Raw genomic sequence first — 21,513 nt, 5'->3', positions numbered from 1 at the left:
GTACACAAAGTAACTACAGAAAAGTCAAGTTTTAAATAGGAAAAATATCTAAACTCTTTGGTCATTTTTGAGCGAGATGCTAACGGTCTGATCAATTCAATGATCTATGCTAAGCTATGCTAAAAGTGCTACCGCCAGACCCGGAGATCGGTTGAATGGATTCGAAAACGGTAAAACTCAACTGTTTAACTCAAGGGGAGTTGGAAAATGAGCATATTTTCAAAAAAAGTGGAGTGTTCCTTTAAGACTGTGGTGATACGCTAACAATGTTAACCATTCAGTCTAATATAATTGTTAAAGCTATTTCAAGTAAACGGCAGGGTGGCAGCGTTGATGTGCAGCATGTAGAGCAGCAGAATTTCGAGGTTGTGCTGTAGAATATGACATAAGAGGATTAATGGAGGATATTATTTCAGCAGCATGTTAACACTGTAGCCAGCAGGCATCATATTTTGAGTCATTTTAGAGAGGCAGATGCTGGGGTGCTAACAGACCAGGCCAAGGCTTTAATTTACACTGTTTGACATGATTATTGGTGTGATTATAGTTACATGAGTCAGACATCTGCAGTGGTGTGTGAATGTGAGTCTATGAATACTGTGAGTTGATTAATTTTACAGTAATTACCAAGATTGCCAGCTAACACTTAACATGGCAGATTCACTTATTCTCTGAAGCATATTGTACACAAAAATGGCAAGAGCTGGCTGAAAGTTCTAGTTTGGATGTGGCTGACTGATTTTTATTCTTGCAGTCAGCAGTCTGGTTACACATTATATGTACATTTACGCATTTGGCTGGCACTATAATCCAAAGCATTTTAAGTTGCATTCAAGGTATGCAAGTCTTGCAATATGATCTTATAATACTCATTATATATATCCTAGAATGGACAAAATGAGACATAGTATTCCTCAGTGAGCCACTAGCTACCAGTCACTGAATCAGTCCAGTGATGCAGCCAATACTCCCTTTCAAAACGAATAAATCTTTTCCAAATATTAAAGAGCATCCCATAACCAAATGGGTTCTGGGAAAGACTTGGTCCCTGTCCACCACACCCAGAATGAAGGAGTGCAGAGCAGGTTTGTGCCTGAGAGCGTGGGATCGTTCCAGTTCCAACAAACACAGCATGAACCACACGCTCTCCAATGCCAGACACCCATCTGGGCATTCAGTCTGAGCTGACATCCCATAATCGCACAGCAACCAGTATGTGTGCCAGACTAGAATGGGTCAAACGATTGCATCTGTGCACGACTGATGAAAAAAAAAAAATCTTTTTGCCTGTAACCAGACAGTATGCTTTGGTTAAGAACAGATCTCAGAGGAGATGCCATATTTAATTTCATGGGAATGAAAATTAAGTTGATTTATGGTGTAATCTGTTCAGTCTGTGATAAACAAAATAAATGATAAATAAAATAAAATAAATATTGGGTAAGTGTAGTCTGTTCAATGTGTATAACAGGTTCCATAAACATTTTCAATAAAATAAGATAAAACTAAATAATAAACTAAATAAAACAAAATAATAAAAAAGGTTAAATTAAATTAAATATTAAATAAAACTGGGTAAGTGCAGCCTCTTCAATGTGTACAACAGGTTCAATAAAACTAAATACATTTTCAATAAAATAAAATAAAAGTAAGTAAATGTTCAATAAAATAAAATAAAATAAAAAATAAAATAAAAAAATGGGTAAGTGCAGCCTTTGCAATGTGTACAACAGGTTCAATAAAATAATAAATAAAATAAAATAAAATAAAATAAAATATTGGGTAGGTGCACCCTGTGCAATGTGTACAACAGGTTCAATAAAACTAAATACATGTTTAATAAAATAAAATAAAAAAAACTAAATAAATGTTCAATAAAATAAAATTAAATTAAATTAAATAAATGTTCAATAAAAAATAAAATTAAATACAATAAAATGGGTAAGTAAACTAAACTACACTAAACAAAATAAAATAAAATAAAATAATAAAAAAACAATTAAATTAAATTAATTTAAAAATAAAAGTGTGGCCTGTTTAATGTGTACAACTAAATACATTTTTAATAAAATAAAATAAAATAAAATAAAATAAAATAAATAAAATAAAACTGGGTAAATGCAACCTGTTCAATGTGTACAGGTTCATTAAAACTACATACATGTTCAATAAAATAAAATAAAATAGGAGACATCAATAAAATGAAAATAAAAATTGGGATATTATTCAGTCTGTTCAATTTGTACAACAGCAAAGCAAAGAAAAACAAAAACAAAATGCTGAATATAAATTTTTATATGTACTATATCTTTATCCCTCACAGACGTGATTTCATTACTTATTAACAACTGTGTGTGTGCATGTACTCCTTCAGTCTAGATGTGTGTGTATATACAGGTGTGTTACAGTGAAGGTATTCTCCTTGATCGGTGACGTCAACCCTGGTTTCATTCTCCCGTTATAATTAAAGAGCTATGCGTATATATGTGTGAGCAGTCAGCTGTGGCGTACAGGGTCTACTGATTGCTTTCATTCCCAAAGGCACGATGATGCTTCAGCCCTCAATTACACATGCCAGGGCTGCCTGGACAACTGCAATCGTTACAGCTTTTAATGGAGGTCAAAGAAGCATGTGTGTAATCTGTGTGTGAGGATGATAACTCGGCTTGTTAGAGAAGTGCAGATGCAAATAACAAAAAGAGAGAATAAGAAGCGAGGAGATGAGATAAGAGGAGATGTACCTTCTCATAGTAAATGACTTCATATTCCACTATGACTCCGTTTGGTCTGTCGGGTCCCTGCCAGGCCAGCGTGATGCTGTCTTTACTCTTTCTCTCCTTCAGGATCACATTCACTGCAGACAGAGACAGAGGCAGAGTGAATGAGAGAAAGAAGAGCTGCAGGAGCTGATGACGTGCATACTAAACGGTAAATATTATATCAGTTCAGTCACAGCTTCTTGACCCACATGGTTTTATTCCATTTACAAAATAAAGCCAGAGAGCTCACAATCCCCTTACACACTTGAGAGTGCGCCACACGCATACACACAAGTGAAACCTTTGTCTAAAGAGAGACAAAGGGGGCCACACAACAGCAGGTAATTACACTCTTGAAACACAGTCTAACACCTTCGCTGTCTCTCTCGTCTGTCCCTTCCGTTCTCTCGCTACAGCAGGATGGAGAGAGAAAGAGAAAGAGAAGGGGGGAGGGAGATGGCAGCAGAGACAGCGGGGCTGATATTTGGTCAGATGGTGGGAGGTAAATTCACCTGGTGTCCTTCACCTTTTCTGTGCTCTGAGATCTGTGAACAGCCTTCAAAATTACACCAGACACACACACACATAAATACAGAAACTCCTTGAAGACAGTAAATTACATGACAGTAGATTATGTTTAAGTCATTTTCTGTTCAGGTATAATTGCTGCAGGTTTTTTAACCAATTATTTTTTCTGTGTTTACTGGATAATGATTTTATTTATTATGTATAAAAAATTACTTTAAAAAGGTTGAACTCACAAATACTATACCATTTTATTTTATTTTATTTTATTTTATTTATTTTATTTTATTTTATTTCCTAAGGAAATAAGTGCTTTTATTCGGAAAGGATACATTACACAGATAAAAAGTGACAGTGATTTTATTTTATTTTATTTTATTTTATTTATTCCCTAAAGAAATTAGTAATTTTATTCAGAAAGGATACATTGAACACATAAAAAGTTACAGTGATTTTTATTTTAAATCACATTTTTAATTAAAAAATATTAAGCAACGTTTTACAATTGATAAGTTGAAAAATGAAATGTTTCTTAAGCACTAAATCAGCATATTAGAATGATTTCTGAAGGTTTATGTGAGACTGAAGACTGAAGAAATGATTCTGAAAATTCAGATTTGCCATCACAGGTATGTTATATTTCATTGTATATTAAAATAAAAAACAGCAGTTAAATGATAACAATATTTCACAATATTACTGTTTTTAATGTATTTACTTAAACTTTTGAACAACAGTGGGGTTTTTTTCTCAAAAAATATTTCATAATTACATATAAATAATAAATACTTTATTTAATAATTAAATTAATTATTATTTAATAGTTAATAATTGAAATAATAAATAAAAAACGCAAATTCGGATGGCCAAGACTTTACGATTATACAAATCTCCATTAAAATAAATAAATAAATAAATAAATAAAAAAAATAATAATAATAATTAAAAACACAAAAGCAAAGAAATGTATTTATTTATTTACTTAATATAGAGTGCTTGATTAGAAAGACTTATTTATTTATCATTCATAGTGTTCTTGATTTGCTGTATTTTAAAATACTAGCACATAGAAACTTATTTGTCTAATGAACTAGAAAGTAACAATATTTCAAAATATTACTGTTTTTATTATATTTTTCTACCTCTCAAACTTTTGAATAATAGTGTATTTTTTATTTCCAAAAATGTTTTATACTGAATTATACACAAATAATAAACACCTCATACTTACAGAAATATTTAATAATTAAATAATATGCAATTATATTTTATTATATAAATAATTAAATAAAAATGCAAAATCTGATGGCCTAGACTTCATGATTTTATTTCTCTCTCTCAAAAAAAAAAACAAAAACAAATAATAATAATAATAATTCATTAATTGATTAAAAACTCAAATTACTTAATTACTTAATTAAAAATAAAAAAAAACACAAAGAAAGAAAGAAAGAAAGAAAGAGAAAGAAAGACAGAAAGAAAGAAAGAAAGAAAGATGCATTTGCCTACCATAGTAGATACCGATTCTCCACTCTAGCCATTTGATTATTAATTTTAAATAACTTTTTTCCTTTTCAGCTACTTTTTTTTGTATATAGTGTTCTTGATTTGCTTGTTTGCTGCATTTTAAAACATTAGCACATAGAAACCACTCATTTGTCTAATGAACTAGAAAGTAACACATTCTGAAATAAATAAATGAAATAAAAATAAATAAATAAAACTTGCTTGTGGTACTTTAAAAAGTATCTCCCATTGCATCAGACTGAAAAACTTTTTTGTGCAAGTTTTATTCTGAAGAGTAAGCCATTAAATGTGAATTTTTATGAGTGGCATTAATTCCTAAATTGCTCTAAACTATATAATATTCAGTCTCGGGTTGGTTCACGGTCTGACGTGGTTGAATGTATAAATCATTGGGATCTTTGACCCTGTTTCGACACTAAGCGCTTCTCTCTCAGCATGTGCCCGTTCTGCTCAAGAGCTTCCCTCTACAGCCCGAACACCTTCATACATATTTAATACCTCAGCCGGAGCCTTACACGAGGCCCAATACCACCATATACACATTCACAAACACACATTTAATGAGAACACGCCTACACTGATGACCCTTGTAGGCCCGTCAAGGGTGTGAGACAGGAAGTTGTGAGGGCAGTTGTGTCTTCAGCACATTTTAGAGAACGAGTCCTGACTGTAGATAGCATATTCGATGACATGTATTATTTAGAGCATTTGGATTACTATGAACTTATGAACTTTCACAGAGGTTGTGTGTGTGTGTGAAAGGGAGAGATGGGAACCTGCAAACACCAATTTGGTCTAACAACAACCCTCTGGCTGTACCGAACCTCTGCTTTGTCTGATATAGCATGCTGGGACCTTCAGCAGAGCAACACTGCTGGGGAAAATTCACAATACGCTGAATCACAAAGACCAGCGCACAAACGCAAACACACAGCAGACGCAAGGGCTGTCAAACACTGGAGACTTTTGAGAGATCTCACTGAATAAAAAAAGATAACCTTCACTGTCAGCGTAAAGGTTTTGGATGTATAACATTTTGAATAAGAAAGGGGGGAAAACTGAATAAAGAGACATTGTTTACCTCTCTTGAAACACAGACGCACAGACGTTGACTACAAAAATTCCTTCAAATCATATTTGGAGTGTTTTGTTTATGGAAATCTAATGAGGACCTCTTCACAGAGAAACAATTGCCTCAGGCACGCTGGTTTTCAGTTTATCAACATGTAGCGTTGTGCCGACTTTGGCATTCAAAGTGTAACGCTGCGCCCCAACCAGGTCCAACACGACGCAACATTTGAGAATTGAATAATTTATCAGTCTTGAAAGCAAACTGCTGCATGAAGTGACAAAATTTTAGCCAGTAGATCTGATGTAAGGTTTTAAACCATCAGATTTCACTGTGGGCACAATGCAACAAAAATATATACAGTTGAGGTCAAAAGTTTACACCCCCCTTTCAGAATCTGTTAATTATTTAGAAAAATAAGAGGGTTCATACAAAATGCATGTTATTGTTTATTTAGTACTGACCTGAAAAAGATATTTCACATAAAAGACATTTACATATAGTCCACAAGAGAAAATAATAGTTGAATTTATTAAAATGACCCCGTTCAATAGATTACATAGACTTCATTCTTAATACTGTGTTGTTACCTGAATGATCCACAGCTGTTTTTTTGGTTTAGTGATAGTTGTTCATGATGATCATAATCATGATGTTCAGATGATTTTGAGATTCATCTTTTCACACTGACTCATATGCAACTATTACAGAAGGTTCAAAAGCTCACCAAGCAAAATGATGCATTAAGAGCTGGGGGGTGAAAACTTTTTGAAATTGAATATGAGGGCAAATTTTACTTATTTTGTCTTCTGGGAACATGCAAGTATCTTCTATAGCCTCTAAAGGGCAGTACTAAATGAAAAAATATGATATTTAGGCAAAATAAGAAAAACGCACACATCTCCATTCTGTTCAAAAGTTTTCACCCCCCGGCTCTTAATGCATCGTTTTTCCTTCTGAAGCATCAGTGAGCGTTTGAACCTTCTGTAATTGTTGCATATGAGTCCCTCAGTTGTCCTCAGTGTGAAAAGATGGATCTCAAAATCGTACAGTCATTGCTGGAAAGGGTTAAAATACACAAAAATGCTGGAAAACCAAATAATTTGTGGGACCTGAAAGATTTTTCCTGAAGAACAGCAGGCAATTAAACTGTTCAGGACAAGGGACTCATGAACAACTATCACTAAACCAAAAAACACACCTGTGAATCATTCAGGTAGAAACACAGAATTAAGAATCAAGGGGGTGTAAACTTCTGAACGGGGTAATTTTTATAAATTCAACTATTATTTTCTCTTGTGGACTATTTGTAAACATCTTTTAGGTGAAATATCATATTCAGGTCAGTATTCCCTGATGAAAAAACAGCATATGCTGGTAGGTATGTTCTGATGCTGGTTTAAGCTGGTTTATGCTGGTCCTTTGCTGGTTTATGCTGGTCTTAGCTGGTCACGTTGCTGGTCAAGGAACAGCTTCAAAACATACCTAACCAGCATCCCAGCATCAAAACATACCTACCAGCATATGCTGGTTTTTTCACCAGGGTTAAATAAACACTAACATGCATTTTGTATGATCCCTCTTATTTTGGTAAAATAATGAAGGTTTTTCAGATTCTGAAAGGGGGGTGTAAACTTTTGACCTTAACTGTACTGTACAAAAACAACATTTAAACACTGTTATCTAAGAAAAGACACAATACCTGTCTGACCGGTGGTGATGTTGACAGTGACTTGTTGTTTAGGAGTCGGGCTCAGATCGGACACTCCGTTCACCGCCTCTATGCTGAAGGTGTAGTTGGTGTTGGACAGCAGGTCCGTGATCAACACTTTAGGGATCGAGAGACCGAACTGTCTAGGTACGAAATGGACGCTGTTGCTGCAGGGGCTGCATGTTTTGCCATCGTTGGCACACTTTCTGCAGTGGACATTGTAGGTGACATCCCCTCGGCCGCCGCTGTCTCTGGGAGGACTCCACTCTAAAGTCACAGAGGTGTCGTTCAGGGTGGAAATAGGGTTCTCGGCTGCAGACGGAGGCCCTGGGAGTGAAATAAAAAAAAGAGAAAGAGTGTGGTTTTAGTTTGCTCAGTTTGTTAGTAAATCCAGTTTGTGTTTGTGCTGTTTGAATCTATATTGTTGGTTCTCATCTAGTGGGCTGCGACCCAGAAAAGGTCACAAAAAATAATACGAAACAAAATAACTTATAATAAATGCACTGACTTTTAAAAGGAGGATAAAACGCTTGTGCCGACATATAGTGTGCGACCCGAGTTCGAATCCCTTCTTTAGGTCCTTTGCCGATCCCGCACCCCTCTCTTCACCCAATGCGTTCCTGTCTGCTCTCTACTGTCCTATCAAATAAAGGCAAAAGCCCAAAAATAAAACTTAAATAAATGAATAAGATTAATAAATGCTGTTGACGTATTGTTCATTCTTGGTTAATGTTAACTAATGTAGGTCACTTAATGAACCTCATTGTAAAGTGTTACCAATATTTTTGCATATTGTTGAACCTACGTCCAGTATTCACATAGGGGGGTGGCAGAGGGGCTTTGGGTGACCACATTATGTAAAATGTCATTTTTGAAGCCAGTGTAAAATCTAGCAAAAATGCTCATAAAACAACCTTACACTTGAGCAACTTCTCCTGCCAACCAAAAATAGGAAAACCATACTGTGCAGTACTCTCACTAAAGAGCACACCAGCTGAGACAACAAGGAACAAATAAATATGAAGAAAAACCTAGAGGTTCTCCTGTGCTGTTTAGCTAGAACTTTAACACTAAATGCTTCCCATATTGCCTTGAAGCAGTGCATTTAGGGTAACGGTTATTTGAAGGAGGGCTTGATAATGAGAGGTCTGAACAGGTTGCGGGGCTCTGGATAGTGCTGTCATGGGGTATTTTCTTTAATAGTCTGCTAAACCTGCAACTACGCACAACTACAGTAAAGTTTCATCGTTCAGCAGGGTGTCTGCTCATTGAAATAAGTGAGTGTGCAGGATGAAAACAGGAAAATACAGCCAAAGGAAAGAGAATAGGATAGGAAGATCCGCCAATGCACGTATTCTACACGGACACAAATTGTTTTTGCAAAGCCTCAGTAATCAAACACGCTCATCTCTATTCCTAGAGAGTGATGGCTGCTTTCACTGCTCAAAGGGTTTGAAGAGTCTGCGAGAGAGCTTCAGGATAGAGAGAGTAAATGAAGCAGAGGAAACAGGGGATCAGGGTGGAGGACTTTAAATGTCTGTGGTGATGACATTTCAGTAGATCTACTAGCTGCTAGTGGAAAGGGAGGGTTCCTCCGGGACACAGATCAGTGCGTGTGTTTGCGGTCACCTGTGGATGAAGAAGTCTATATGTTGCACAATCTAAAGATCATCCCAGCCACTGAGATAAAAGACCTTCTTTTAAAGGTCAAAAAAGGGTAGGATTGGGTATAAAATGGTCACACTTTATTTTGAGGACCAATTCTCACTATTAACAAACCATTAACTACAACTGCAATACACTCCTAATTTGCTGCTTATAAATAGTTAGTAAGGTAGCTGTTCATTTTAGGTACTGGGTAGGATTATGGCCTTACAGAATATTTGACCCTGGACCACAAAACCAGTCATAAGGGTCATTTTTTTAAATCTGAAAGCTGAATAAATAAGCTTTCCATTGATGTATGGTTTGTTAGGATAGGACAAAATTTGGCAGAGATACAACTATTTGGAAATCTGAGGTTCTTCAAATAAAAATCTAAATATTGAGAAAAGTTGTCCAAATGGAGTTCTTAGCAATGCATATTACTAATCAAAAATTAGGTTTTGATATATTTACGGTAGGACATTTACAAAATATCTTCATGGAACATGTTCTTTACTTAATAATGTTTTTGGCATAAAAGGAAAAACCAATAATTTTGATCCATACAATGTATTGTTGAATATTGCTACAAATATACCTGTGCTACTTATGACTTGTTTTGTGGGCCAAAAATTGACCCTTATGACTGGTTTTGTGGTCCAGCGTCACACAAAACCAGTCAAAGGGTCATTTTTTTGAGATTTATACATCAATAAATTAGCTTTCCATTGATGTATGGTTTGTTAGGATGGGACAATATTTGGTCAAGATACAACTATTTGAAAATCTGGAATCTGAGGGTGCAAAAAATCTAAATATTGACACGCCTTTAAAGTTGTCCAAATGAATACTAATAAAAAATTTTGACATATTTACGGTAGCAAGTTTACAAAGTATCTTCATGGAACATGTTCTTTACTTAATATCCTAAAGATTTTTGGCATAAAAGAAAAAAATGATCATTTTGACCCATACAATGTATTGATGGCTATTGCTACAAATATACCTGTGCTACTTATGACTGGTTTTGTGGTCCAGGGTCACATATGTGCTTTATAAGTGCTAATAAACAGCCAATATGTTAATAACAGGCATGCTAATAAGTAACTAGTTAATTTAAGAATTGGTCTTTATACTAAATTGTTACCAAATGAATTTATAATAATAGCTAGCATTTATAAAAGCATAATAGCCACCTGATTTTCCAAACATTTTGGGATACTGCATAAAAAGGCTCGATGGAAACACTAAGATGTGAATTCAATTTCCAAAATGGGCATTAAAAAAATCACGTTTTACACGTTTGAGGTGTGAAAGTTGAGATGTGCGCATAAACTGAATGTGATGTTGTTGACATGCATGTGTATGATTTACAGCTGGTTTCAAAGTAATCACATTAGCACATCATTTTTATTTCCTGCCACATGATTTTCATATACAGTATAAACAGTCTCATTTTGCTGCTGTTGCCCTAATTTATTTTATCATTACATTAACCAAGAAGAGAGAGAGAGTGCGTGTGTGTGTGTATGGGGTGGGAGGTGAGTTTGTGTGTAAGTGTGTGTTTGATGTACTACAACTAAAGGTCATTAAGTACATCCATATGTTTAGCTGCACGCATGATTTGCCTTATCAGATGAATGAGTCCTTTAATTAGGATCTGTCGTATTGGGTTCTTTCTTTCTGGTTCCTTTCTTTCTTTCCTTCCTCTCTTTCTGCCCTTCAGACACACACAAGTACACACACATATATATATAGGCAATGACTCACTATCCCAGTCTGTATAAGGTGACCTCACCAGTCTTGTAAATGCAGTGCTAAACGTCCATTCTGACATGATGTATGATGATGAGACAGTGATGGAGGTGAAAATGTACTGAGCCCAGTCTATAAGAATAAATAAGGAAAACAGCCTCCAACCTTTTTTTTATTAACAGCCTGTTCTCTAAACCATTTTTCCATACATCTGTCTGTCCATCCATCCATGCATAATTAAAATTATCCAATCAACATTTTATCCATCCATGCATCCACCTATCTATTTATCCCTCCTTCTATCAGTTCATCCATCCATCTTACTATCCACCCACCCATCCACCCCTTTATCCATACACTTACACTGTACATTCATGCATTCCTAATTACTTCCACCTATCCATTCATCCCTCTTTCCATCAGCTCATTCATCCATGGATCTCTCTGCACATCAACATTCATGCATGATCTATCTAACAGATTTATTGGTGTAGTGCTGGATCACTCACGAGTGCAGGCCATTGACCGCGGGTCCATGTCCGCTCTGTAAAACCCCTTCTCGCAGGAGCACTCGGAGGCTTTCTCCTGATGGGAGAAACTGTGAGGAGGACACTTGGTGCAGTAGGCATCCATGGAAGAGGCCTTGTAGGTGCCTGGCCTGCAGGCTGCAAAACAGAAACATGAAGACTGAAATGTTAGACATACAAAGCATGAAGCGAAACAATGCAAAACAAAACACAAAACACAAAAAACTAAACTAAACAAAAACCACTAAACAAAAATGAAATAAAAAACTAAATGAAACAAAATGAAACAACTCAGAGCAAAACAACATGAAATAAAACAGAACAAAACGACACAAAACAGTACAAAACACAACACAACAAATAGCAGAACTAAACAAACAAACAACACTAAACAAAATTAAATGAAAAAACTAAACTGAAACAACTTAAAGCTAAACAACTCTAACCAAACAAAAAACAAAATATGAAGCAAATCAATATAAAACACAGCACAAAAAACAACACAACACTAAACAAATTGAAATGAAACAAAACTAAATTAAACTAAATGAAATGGCTCAAAGGAAAAAACACCAAACAAAACATGAAGAAAAACAATGCAAAACAAAACACAAAAGAAAACACAACACAACCAAAAAATAAACAAAACAAACTGAAAAACTAAAAGAAAATAAAGAAAAAGTGAAACAACACAAAAAAACAAAACATGAAACAAATCAATACAAAACAAAAACACAACAAAAATAAAACAAAACTAAACGATTCTAAGTGAAACAACTCGAAACCAAACAAACAAAACATGAAGCAAAACAATACAAAACGAAACACTAAAGAAAACTGTACAAAGAAACATAACTAAACAAGCAACACGAAAAATTAAATGAAACAAAAACTAAATGAAACAATACTCAAAGTGAAACACGGAACAAAACAAAACATGGAGTCAAACAATACAAAGCAAAACACAAAAAATATAAAACAACAAAAAACTAAACAAACAAACAACACTACACTAAATGAAATAAAACAAAATAAATGAAACAAAACAAAACGAAACATGAAGTGAAACAATACAAAACAAAATAAAAAAGAAAACACCAAAAAACAAAACAAACAATACTAAACATAAAATGAAACAAAACTAAACTAAACAAAAAAACTCAAAGCAAAACAATACGAAACAAAAAAACAAAAACAAAACGTGAAACAATACAAAACAAAAAAACACAACACAACAAAAAACAAACAATATTAAACAAAATGAAATAAAACAATAACTAAACAAAACAACTCAAAGCAAAACAACACGAAACAAAAAACAAAATGTGAAACAATACAAAACAAAAAAACACAACACAACAAAAAACAAACCATACTAAACAAAATGAAATAAAACAATAACTAAACAAAACAACTCAAAGTGAAACAACACGGAACAAAACACAACACAAAAACAACTAAACAAACAACACTAAACAAAATGAAAAGAAACAACTAAATGAAACAAAAAAAAACCCAATGCGAAACAACACAAAACACAAAATAACACAAAACAAAACTACAAACAAAACACAAAACAAAACAACATGAAAACAAAAGAAAATATATCAGTTTAAGGTTTTAAAGATTATCTACCAGATTTTCTACGTGGTCTTACAGATTGACATCTAATGTCCACAAATGAACATACTGGTCAGTAAAACCATGTAAAAACCAGTTGTCATCATCAGAAGCAAATAGGATGAGTTTGGAGCATGACTGTTTGTCTGACCAATAATAGACTGCATTTGAGAAACCTGTTTGTAAACAGTCATTATCTTCTTTTTTAAGAAGCACAGAAAGTACACACTTCAGCTGTAAATACACACTCCTTTTTCCTTTCTAGAGCTGTTACAACATCCACTGTTCTGTAAAAATGGGTCAGTCAACACGGACTTAAATAACCAGCGGAGAAAAACGAGCCCGAGTGCAGGAATTACAAATAGTTTCTTGTAGCAGAGCGTCCCTAAAGGACTTCGCAAAACCAAAACACATCCTTGAGACCTGGATTCAAATTCCAACATTTCCCTGCCTCAGAGTACACCACGATTATGTTTACAAACCAGAGAACGGCAACCTGACTCTCCTCTCAAAATGTGACCATTTCTGAAGGGGAAAACAGCTATCTCACTATCTCTTTTCTATCCATCTCGCTTTCTGTTTCCCATCTTTTTCACATCTGCCTCTCACATTCATTTGTTTGCCTCAGAGCCCCAATGGATGACCCAATTTCTTGGTCCCTCTGAGGAACCGTGCAAAATACGTGAGGAGGAATTCAGCCTTTTACCCATTTACTAATATGAAGTGTTCTCACAAACACAGGCCTGAGAGAAGAAGCGCGTAGAGGAGTAGATGAAGGTGGCGAGTATGACTTTAGCACGGTGTTAGCCTCGCTCTAGCTCAAGGCGCCAATAAAAAACACCACACATGGCTTCTGCATATTCTAATGTATGTAAATTCGGAGGCCGTGTGAATGTTAATGAATTGGAAAGGGCATATTTATTTGATTGCTTTGCTGCTTGGCACTCGTCGAGGGGATGTTGGTGGGAGGGAGGTGGATCGTGATGGCGTGTCTCAGGGGTAGAGACGTAAATTCACGGCGCAGTTAAAGCCAGAGCGTTAGCAATCTGCACTGCGAGCAAATTAGACAATCCTGCTGGCCGCCGAGGTCAAGCCATCGCTAGTGTCGGAAACGCAATTCAATTGATGGATCAATGCAATGATGAATTTATCCTCGCCTTGATTGCCTGTGTGAGTGGTGAAGGTCACGGATTTAATCAAGGCCTGCAGCTCCCATGCTCACCCATAAATCCACAAGCAGCAGAGAATGGCAGGATAACCCTACACTGCAAAGATATAATCTCCACCTTCATTCCTATACATTCTCACATCATTCGCTGCTGTCTTTCTTTTCCTCTAAAAATATGAATAGAAATACAATGTGTAACTTCCATAAGCATCCAATGTTTCTTTGATTTATCATGGGCGTCATTTCCAGTTGTGTTGTTTTCCCAGTATAAATATATAAACATTATTTAAAAAAAAAAAAAAAAAACATTTACTTGAGCAACAAAATTACTTTAAAAAATGTATTGTATAACGCGGAAGTGGTCATGGAATTTCCCAAATTTTGGATATATAACCAAAAGTAGATCAGTACACGCTCTGAGAGTCACTTCATGAGCATTTTACCGTTTCTTTTGAGACAAACTATCATCAAATCATATACAAACGTAAAGGTCTTCACAGCAACCTATCAAAAAAAGTTTGGCTTAACTTGAAGAAATTGTGACAGAACGCCTTAATTTATTTACCATAAAAAATTAAATAGAAAACACAGTATTTCTGAAAATAAATAAATGTTTTCTAATAAAATTAATTCATTAAAGATGCTTTTGATTATTAAAATTTAATTAAGTTAAACTGAAATCAAGAAAATTTAAATGGAAAAACCTGAATTTGGTAAGAAATAAAAGTGAATTTTAAATTGCTCTCGAAAACTGCTCTGAGAGTCACTTTATAAGCACATTACCATTTCTTTTAAGATAAATTATCATCATATCATATACAAACAGAAACTTAAAGGTCTTCACGGGAACCCATTAAAAGTTTGGTTTAACTTGAAGAAATTGTGACAGAAATTAATAGTTTTATGCCTTAATTTATTTACCAGAAAAAAATCAAATAGGCAACACAGTATTTCTGGAAAAAAAAATATATATATATATATATATATATATATATATATATATTGTTTTTTCATGATTTCCATTAATCAGACATGATTTTTTATTTATAAAATTTAAATTTAATCACAGATTCCATAAACATTTAAATGGAAAAAATGCAACTGGGAAAAAAAATTGAATTTGGGAAAAAATTAAACACATTTCATAGGGCCCTACAGATATTAAGAAAGTCTACTAATACTCTAATGACTGGTAGTTGACATGACGTTGCAAATAGTTACTTATAGTAAGTAGAACATCTAAATTAGCCCACCAAAATAAAGTGTTGCCAAAAAAGGCGGGGACTTCACTTCATCAGCTTTTGATTGGATGGAGGCTAATCTGAATGCAAGCTTACAGTTATTTTTAAGAAAGGAGTGAGGTTTATGCTACCAGAGAAGTCTGTCATTTTGCCAGTAGACTAAGTTATGACATTTTAATTAAAATCAATGAATCATGAATGAATCATTCACCAGAAAATCAACAGCAGGCATTCAGAACACAGATTGAACTTTCATGACTACCTGTAGTTTGACAAGCAGAAGTAGTGTCATCAACACTGGTGCAAACAGCTAAGCTATGGCTCCAACAGCTCCATTCTCCCTGGAGGAACACATGCCTTCCAGAACTGTGATCTTAGTAACTTGGATCAATACTTGTCACTGAATGTGTTCATTGATATGATGCACTGGTGGGGAAACCTCACCTGTTAGCGAGGCGCTATCAAACCACAGCATTGAGTCATGTTTTACCTGCTGAGCTACAAAAAACATATTCATTTTAGTAGTCTAAAACTAAGCTCAGGGACAGTCCCTTTGGACGTGAATGGAGGGATCGAACCAGCAATCTTCCAATTACCACCCCCCGGTGCCTTAACCACTACACCGCACCATCCCATTTCATTGTTCTGATTCAAATGAAAAGTCAGCCAATTGGGATACATTTCACAGCCTCCTAAATAGCCATAAGCAAACAAATAAATTCAAATTAGGTTCAAGAGTGTGTTAGTCTTGAGTGTGGTGGGCCTTTTGTTTGGTCGTAGTGGTTGGAAAGAGAAGGAGAGAGATAGAAAAAGAGATGAGTAGGGCTGTGCTCTTAGAAAGCCTAATCAGAAGCGGAGCGTCTGGGGTGAAGGCTGGGCACCGTGCCGCTGTACTGGAGAGTTTTGGCCTGCTGATGAGGGTTGCCTGGCTGTTCCTTTCTGGCACCGGTCCACAGCGGTATATCAGAACTCCCAGGCAGCCTGACCACACAAACACACACCAAAAACACACACACAATCTGGAGCAAGCACACATAGGCCCTTACGGCCACAGGAAATTCCCTTCTGCGTAACAATCTTTGAAAGTCTTTCAAAGTGTTTCTGAGAGAAGAAGTCTATGACCTCCAGCATCTGTTTAGATGAGTTTCAAAGACTCAGCTTTACCGCAACCGTTTCAGCGCTACGTGCCGAACTCAAGCAGTGAAAATAATATGGTTGGGTCCATGATTGAATAGCCGTAATTTGTCCATTCAGCCAAACCCAAATTATATTCAATGCAAATAATTTCAAGTGAGAGTGAAACACTGGAAATTGCTCCGGTTGGAGTCATAAGGCTCAGGGAAGCTTGATGTTTATTTGAATAGCAGTGTTTGACAGAATTAAAGACATAAGTACTATTTGAGTTCAATTCTTCCCAACGGCATAATTTTCATGTCAGGAAAAGCGAAGGGTCAGGATAGCTGACTAGTTATCCAATATTTGTCAACTCTCTTGGTTCAAATCGAAATTAAAAACACATCTCTTTAGCCAAGCATTCTCAAAATGCTTCCCACAAATATGTATTATTATATCTTATGAAATAGCATCCAATACACTTGATCCTCTTTTGCCTGTGCTACCCTAGTAAAAAAGTAATTAAAATACATTTATTTCATATTAAGTATAGTTTAAATCAACTACATTTCCTGACATTTCACATAGATTAATACAAAAATTACTAAGTATACTACTTGTGCACAATGCACATTTCTTAACATTAAGCCTAAAATGTTTTAATGTCACTATTGATAAAGATTGTATTACCTTCAAATAATGATATCTTTAAAAGCAAGATATTTATAGTGTACCTAAAGTGTAAAGTATACTGCTTCTGCACAATCAAATACACTTCAGTATATCTTTAGTAGGACTTCAGCACTATTTCTGCACAATTAAAGTACAAAATTAGTTGTTCCAATTCAACATATTTTAAGCATACCAGTTTAGTATACTAAAAGTACAGTTGAGGTCAAAAGTTTACATACACCTTGCAGAATCTAAAAAAAAAATGTTACCAAAAAAATTTTACCAATTTTTTCCAAAAAATTTGACCAAAATTAGAGTTATTTTTTTTATTTAGACCTACTACTGACCTGAATTAGATATTTCACATATAAAGATGTTTACATATAGTCCAAAAGAGAAAATCACAGTTTAATTTATAGAAAATGACCTTGTTCAAAAGTTAACACACACTTGATTCTGAATACTGTGTTGTTACCTGAATGATCCACAGTTGTGTTTTGTTTTTTTGCTTTTTGTTTAGTAACAGTTAAACTGCCCACTGTTCTCCAACAATTATTTGGTTTTTCAGCATTTTTGTGCATTTGAACCCTTTTCAACAATGACTGTATGATTTTGAGATCCATCTTTTCACATTGAGGACAACTGAGGAACTCATATTCAACTATTACAGGTGGTTTAAAAGAATAACTACATGACATGTATTATATTATAGCTATATATTGTTTATTGTTTATTACTCTGTAATACTTATTTTCAACTTGAAGATTTTTACCTGCAGTGACTTGACTAGATTTATAACATTTATTTAAAAAATGATGTTTATAATATAAATATAATACACTTTTGATAATAATAAACATTTATATTTACAAATAAAGCATGGGAATAAATAAAATCTAAATGCTCAGTGAAGGTTTTAGCATGCTGCTTAAAATTCATTTTTGAGAACATGCCTATAGGACCGAATTGTAATACATGTTTGGTCTTAAGAAAAGATAGCTTTTGGAGGGTGATTTCTTTCTGCCACTGTTTTCTTTTTGGAAATGTAAGAAAGTGAAAGTGTGTGCGTATCTAGTCAGAGGTCGAGAAAAGATCCCAAAAGAGGCTGAACATCTCAGTGTAGTCCACACTCATGGCAGTCTTGCATGGAGAACACCCAAACTTATGTCCAAACTGTGATACCAGAAAGAACCAGAACCACTGCCTGAATCTACTAGAGCCATACACTAATGATAAGGCACAGCAATGCTTCTCACATCATTGTAGTGAAATAAGTCACAGTTTGGAAATACTTGTATTAACCCTTTAATGACGATTTAAAGTTTAATTCGCATAACCTGAGATGCATGCAAATCTATGATTATGGACAACTCACTGCCTTAAAAACATGTGGAATGGAGGTAGTACACTTGGGGCGTCTATGCTTTTATATAAGACAGCTCAAACTTCATACATCACAACAGAGAGATTTTTCAATACTTCAGCTCTCCGACTCCAGCGGTACGTCTGAGAAAACGTAAAGCGCTGCGTCCGCTCCTCCCGACAGCACGCGCTCTCACTCCGATAGTAAATCAAAAGCCAAGGGGAAGCGAACGCTACAGAAATCTACATCTCGGATATCTCCAGGAGGTTTGCCCCATTAAAAATTCATACCCATCTGACTCCAGCTCTTTGTTTATGGCAATCAATAGCTTTTAGATATGATTCCTGAACATAAGAAAAGGGAAAACGCACCGCTTCGGGGAGGCGAGAGCTGATGAAAACGATCCGCTCGCGAGACAGCGTTGTTTATGAGACAAAGTTAATCGCCATTTTAATTTACCGTGTAGCGGTCATCCGTGGAATTTGATTACGGCATTGCTCAAATATTTTATGGCGAAAGCATTTTATGATGTTCGATAATTACGTGCCGTGTTATAATAATGCATGGGGGGGAAAAAGGAAAAACGAGAGAAAATACAAGAGCTTGAAAAGAAATAAAGCAAGATTTATGTTAAGTATATGCATGCGTTTAACGCACAAGAAAAGTCTGATCTCAGCAGTACTGATATCATAGTCAACAGTCAAGTGAGTAATCAATTCCAAAATGAATAATTCTTCATTTATGAGTTCACTTTTCATCTGCATACCCTGATTCACTTCCTCCATCTCTTATATAGAAGTCAAACGGGACCCGACAAGCCAACGTACGCCTGATGAAGTATGACCCGTTCGGGTTAGCCGACTGCAACGCTGTCACATCGCATCGATGTATCACTGATTATAATCTAAACAAATTTTCCCCGTGCTAATTGGCTATCACAGCAGTAAACAGGCAGAACGGATTTCAACAACATCCCTCTTTATCCAATCAGACGTCAAAGCAGAGGTGTGCATTTTTCAATTACTGGCCTTTGTTCGGCTAGAGAACAAATTCGCAAGACAGAAAATTACCAAGCCCACAGCCGTCGTCGTGCTCATACATAATTCATCAGTTGGCGTTTGTCTTTTTAAAGGAATGACAGTAAGTAAACAGTGCTCTGGTGCTGAGCACGACCCACGCCTCCTCAATAATACCGTTCGCAAAAGCTACCTCGCATCAGCATCAATAAGGACAATGTTATTTTTCATGGCGAAGACAAGCTCAGGCATTTTTTTTTGGCCTTTGCATTCACCAATTTTTTAGCTTCAATGCTAAACACTCACGAGATTAACAATGTATGACATGTACCCTGTTTCAAATGGACGTAGTCTCTAATTCACTGTTTTTCAATAACAAGAAAGGTAAACTTGACAGAATAAAAAAAAAAACTCCAGCTAGTTGAGCAAATGGGCCTAAAGCCGCTGTAGAATATGGACGTGTCAATCAAACTCTTTCCACAACGGTCTAGGATATGCTAGGGTTTTTTCCCCAACAAGTGTGAAATTCATATGAAATACAATCACATCCTGAGAGAGCAATACCTAGTCCCCGGGCTAAACAAGTGTGTGTGCGAGAGAGAGAATATACTAGCGGAGGTGTCTTGGTGTCTCTCGCTACCTCAGGCAGAGAAATAGAAATCACACACTCCTAGATAACTGTGAATTACATCCTGGAGGATGACATCATTACTGGAGCACACACACACACACACATACACAAAAGGTAGGTAATCACCAGCAGTGAGTTGCTTCCTGGTCTGTGTGTGATAAGGCTGTGTGGAGACTCACAGACGGAGCTCTAAGAGCTGGTGTTACTGCATCATATGATATCTGGACATGGGAGATCAGGATGTGCCCATCACACTCATGGTGGTGGGTGAGGGTCCATCTGATTGCCCACAAACACAGAGGGAAAGAAAATGGAAGAAGACACTCTCGATAGGTCTTAAGATAAGGCTTGCTTTAAACACACACTGGAAATGACAAGTCCAATGTAATCGAAAAGTCACATCTGAAATCTGCTGTACTTGTGATATCTTTGACACTATTTTGTTTCTATATACGAAGCATGCTTACAGCATTTGTTGTCAACTAAAACTGAAAATGATTAGAGTTAAAATAAAATTAAAACGGAAACTGAAAATGCTTTGTAATAACTATTTATTATTTTATTAAATCGTATAGTCATTTTGTATTAAATAATTTTAATGACAATAAAAACAAGCCACACATAATAAAACAACCTTTTATTGAAAATAACACAATAAAATTGGAGAGAAAATACATTGTCAAAAAGTTAAATATCTGATTCTGTTGCATCGAAATAAAAATATTGATATTTAAGAGTAATACATTTTCTGTCCAATTTTATTGTGTTATGTTCAATAAATAACTGGCTTGTGTTTTTTAAATTCAGTGTAAAATTATTGAGTTACAAAATAACTTTATACAATTTAATAAAATAATAAATAATTATTACAAAGCATTTTCAGTTTCAGCCAAGTGCATCCAGAATTTTTTAACCCAGAAAGTACATGAAAAACTAAACTTAAAATTTAAAAATGTTGCTAAAATAAGCTACAATTAAAAGTTAACATACTAGAAATAGAAATATTAGAAATATATATAAAAACTAATACAAAAGCATAAAACAAAATTACACAAAATTATAATAAAAGCTGAGAAATTGCAAAAAAAAAAAATTATAAACATTTATATACTACTATAGTATTCATTAGTAATTTAGCTTATATTTTTATATTTTCAGTATGTTACTATAAC

At 35.1% G+C, this 21,513-nt stretch overlaps 1 protein-coding gene across 1 annotated transcript in view; it reads right to left on the bottom strand.

The window, feature by feature from the left end:
• Positions 1-21,513, bottom strand: part of epha4b (eph receptor A4b) — a 151,700-nt gene that overhangs the window by 62,653 nt on the left and 67,534 nt on the right. Inside the window, 3 exon segments of the mRNA XM_051134295.1 lie at positions 2,742-2,854; positions 7,583-7,918; positions 11,500-11,655. Coding sequence (XP_050990252.1) covers positions 2,742-2,854; positions 7,583-7,918; positions 11,500-11,655 — 605 coding nt within the window.

This window comes from Labeo rohita, chromosome 2 (assembly GCF_022985175.1).
Source record: "Labeo rohita strain BAU-BD-2019 chromosome 2, IGBB_LRoh.1.0, whole genome shotgun sequence".
Lineage (NCBI taxonomy): Eukaryota > Metazoa > Chordata > Actinopteri > Cypriniformes > Cyprinidae > Labeo > Labeo rohita.
The sequence above is the reverse complement of the archived record's forward strand: the minus strand, read 5'-3'. Positions and strand labels throughout refer to the sequence as shown.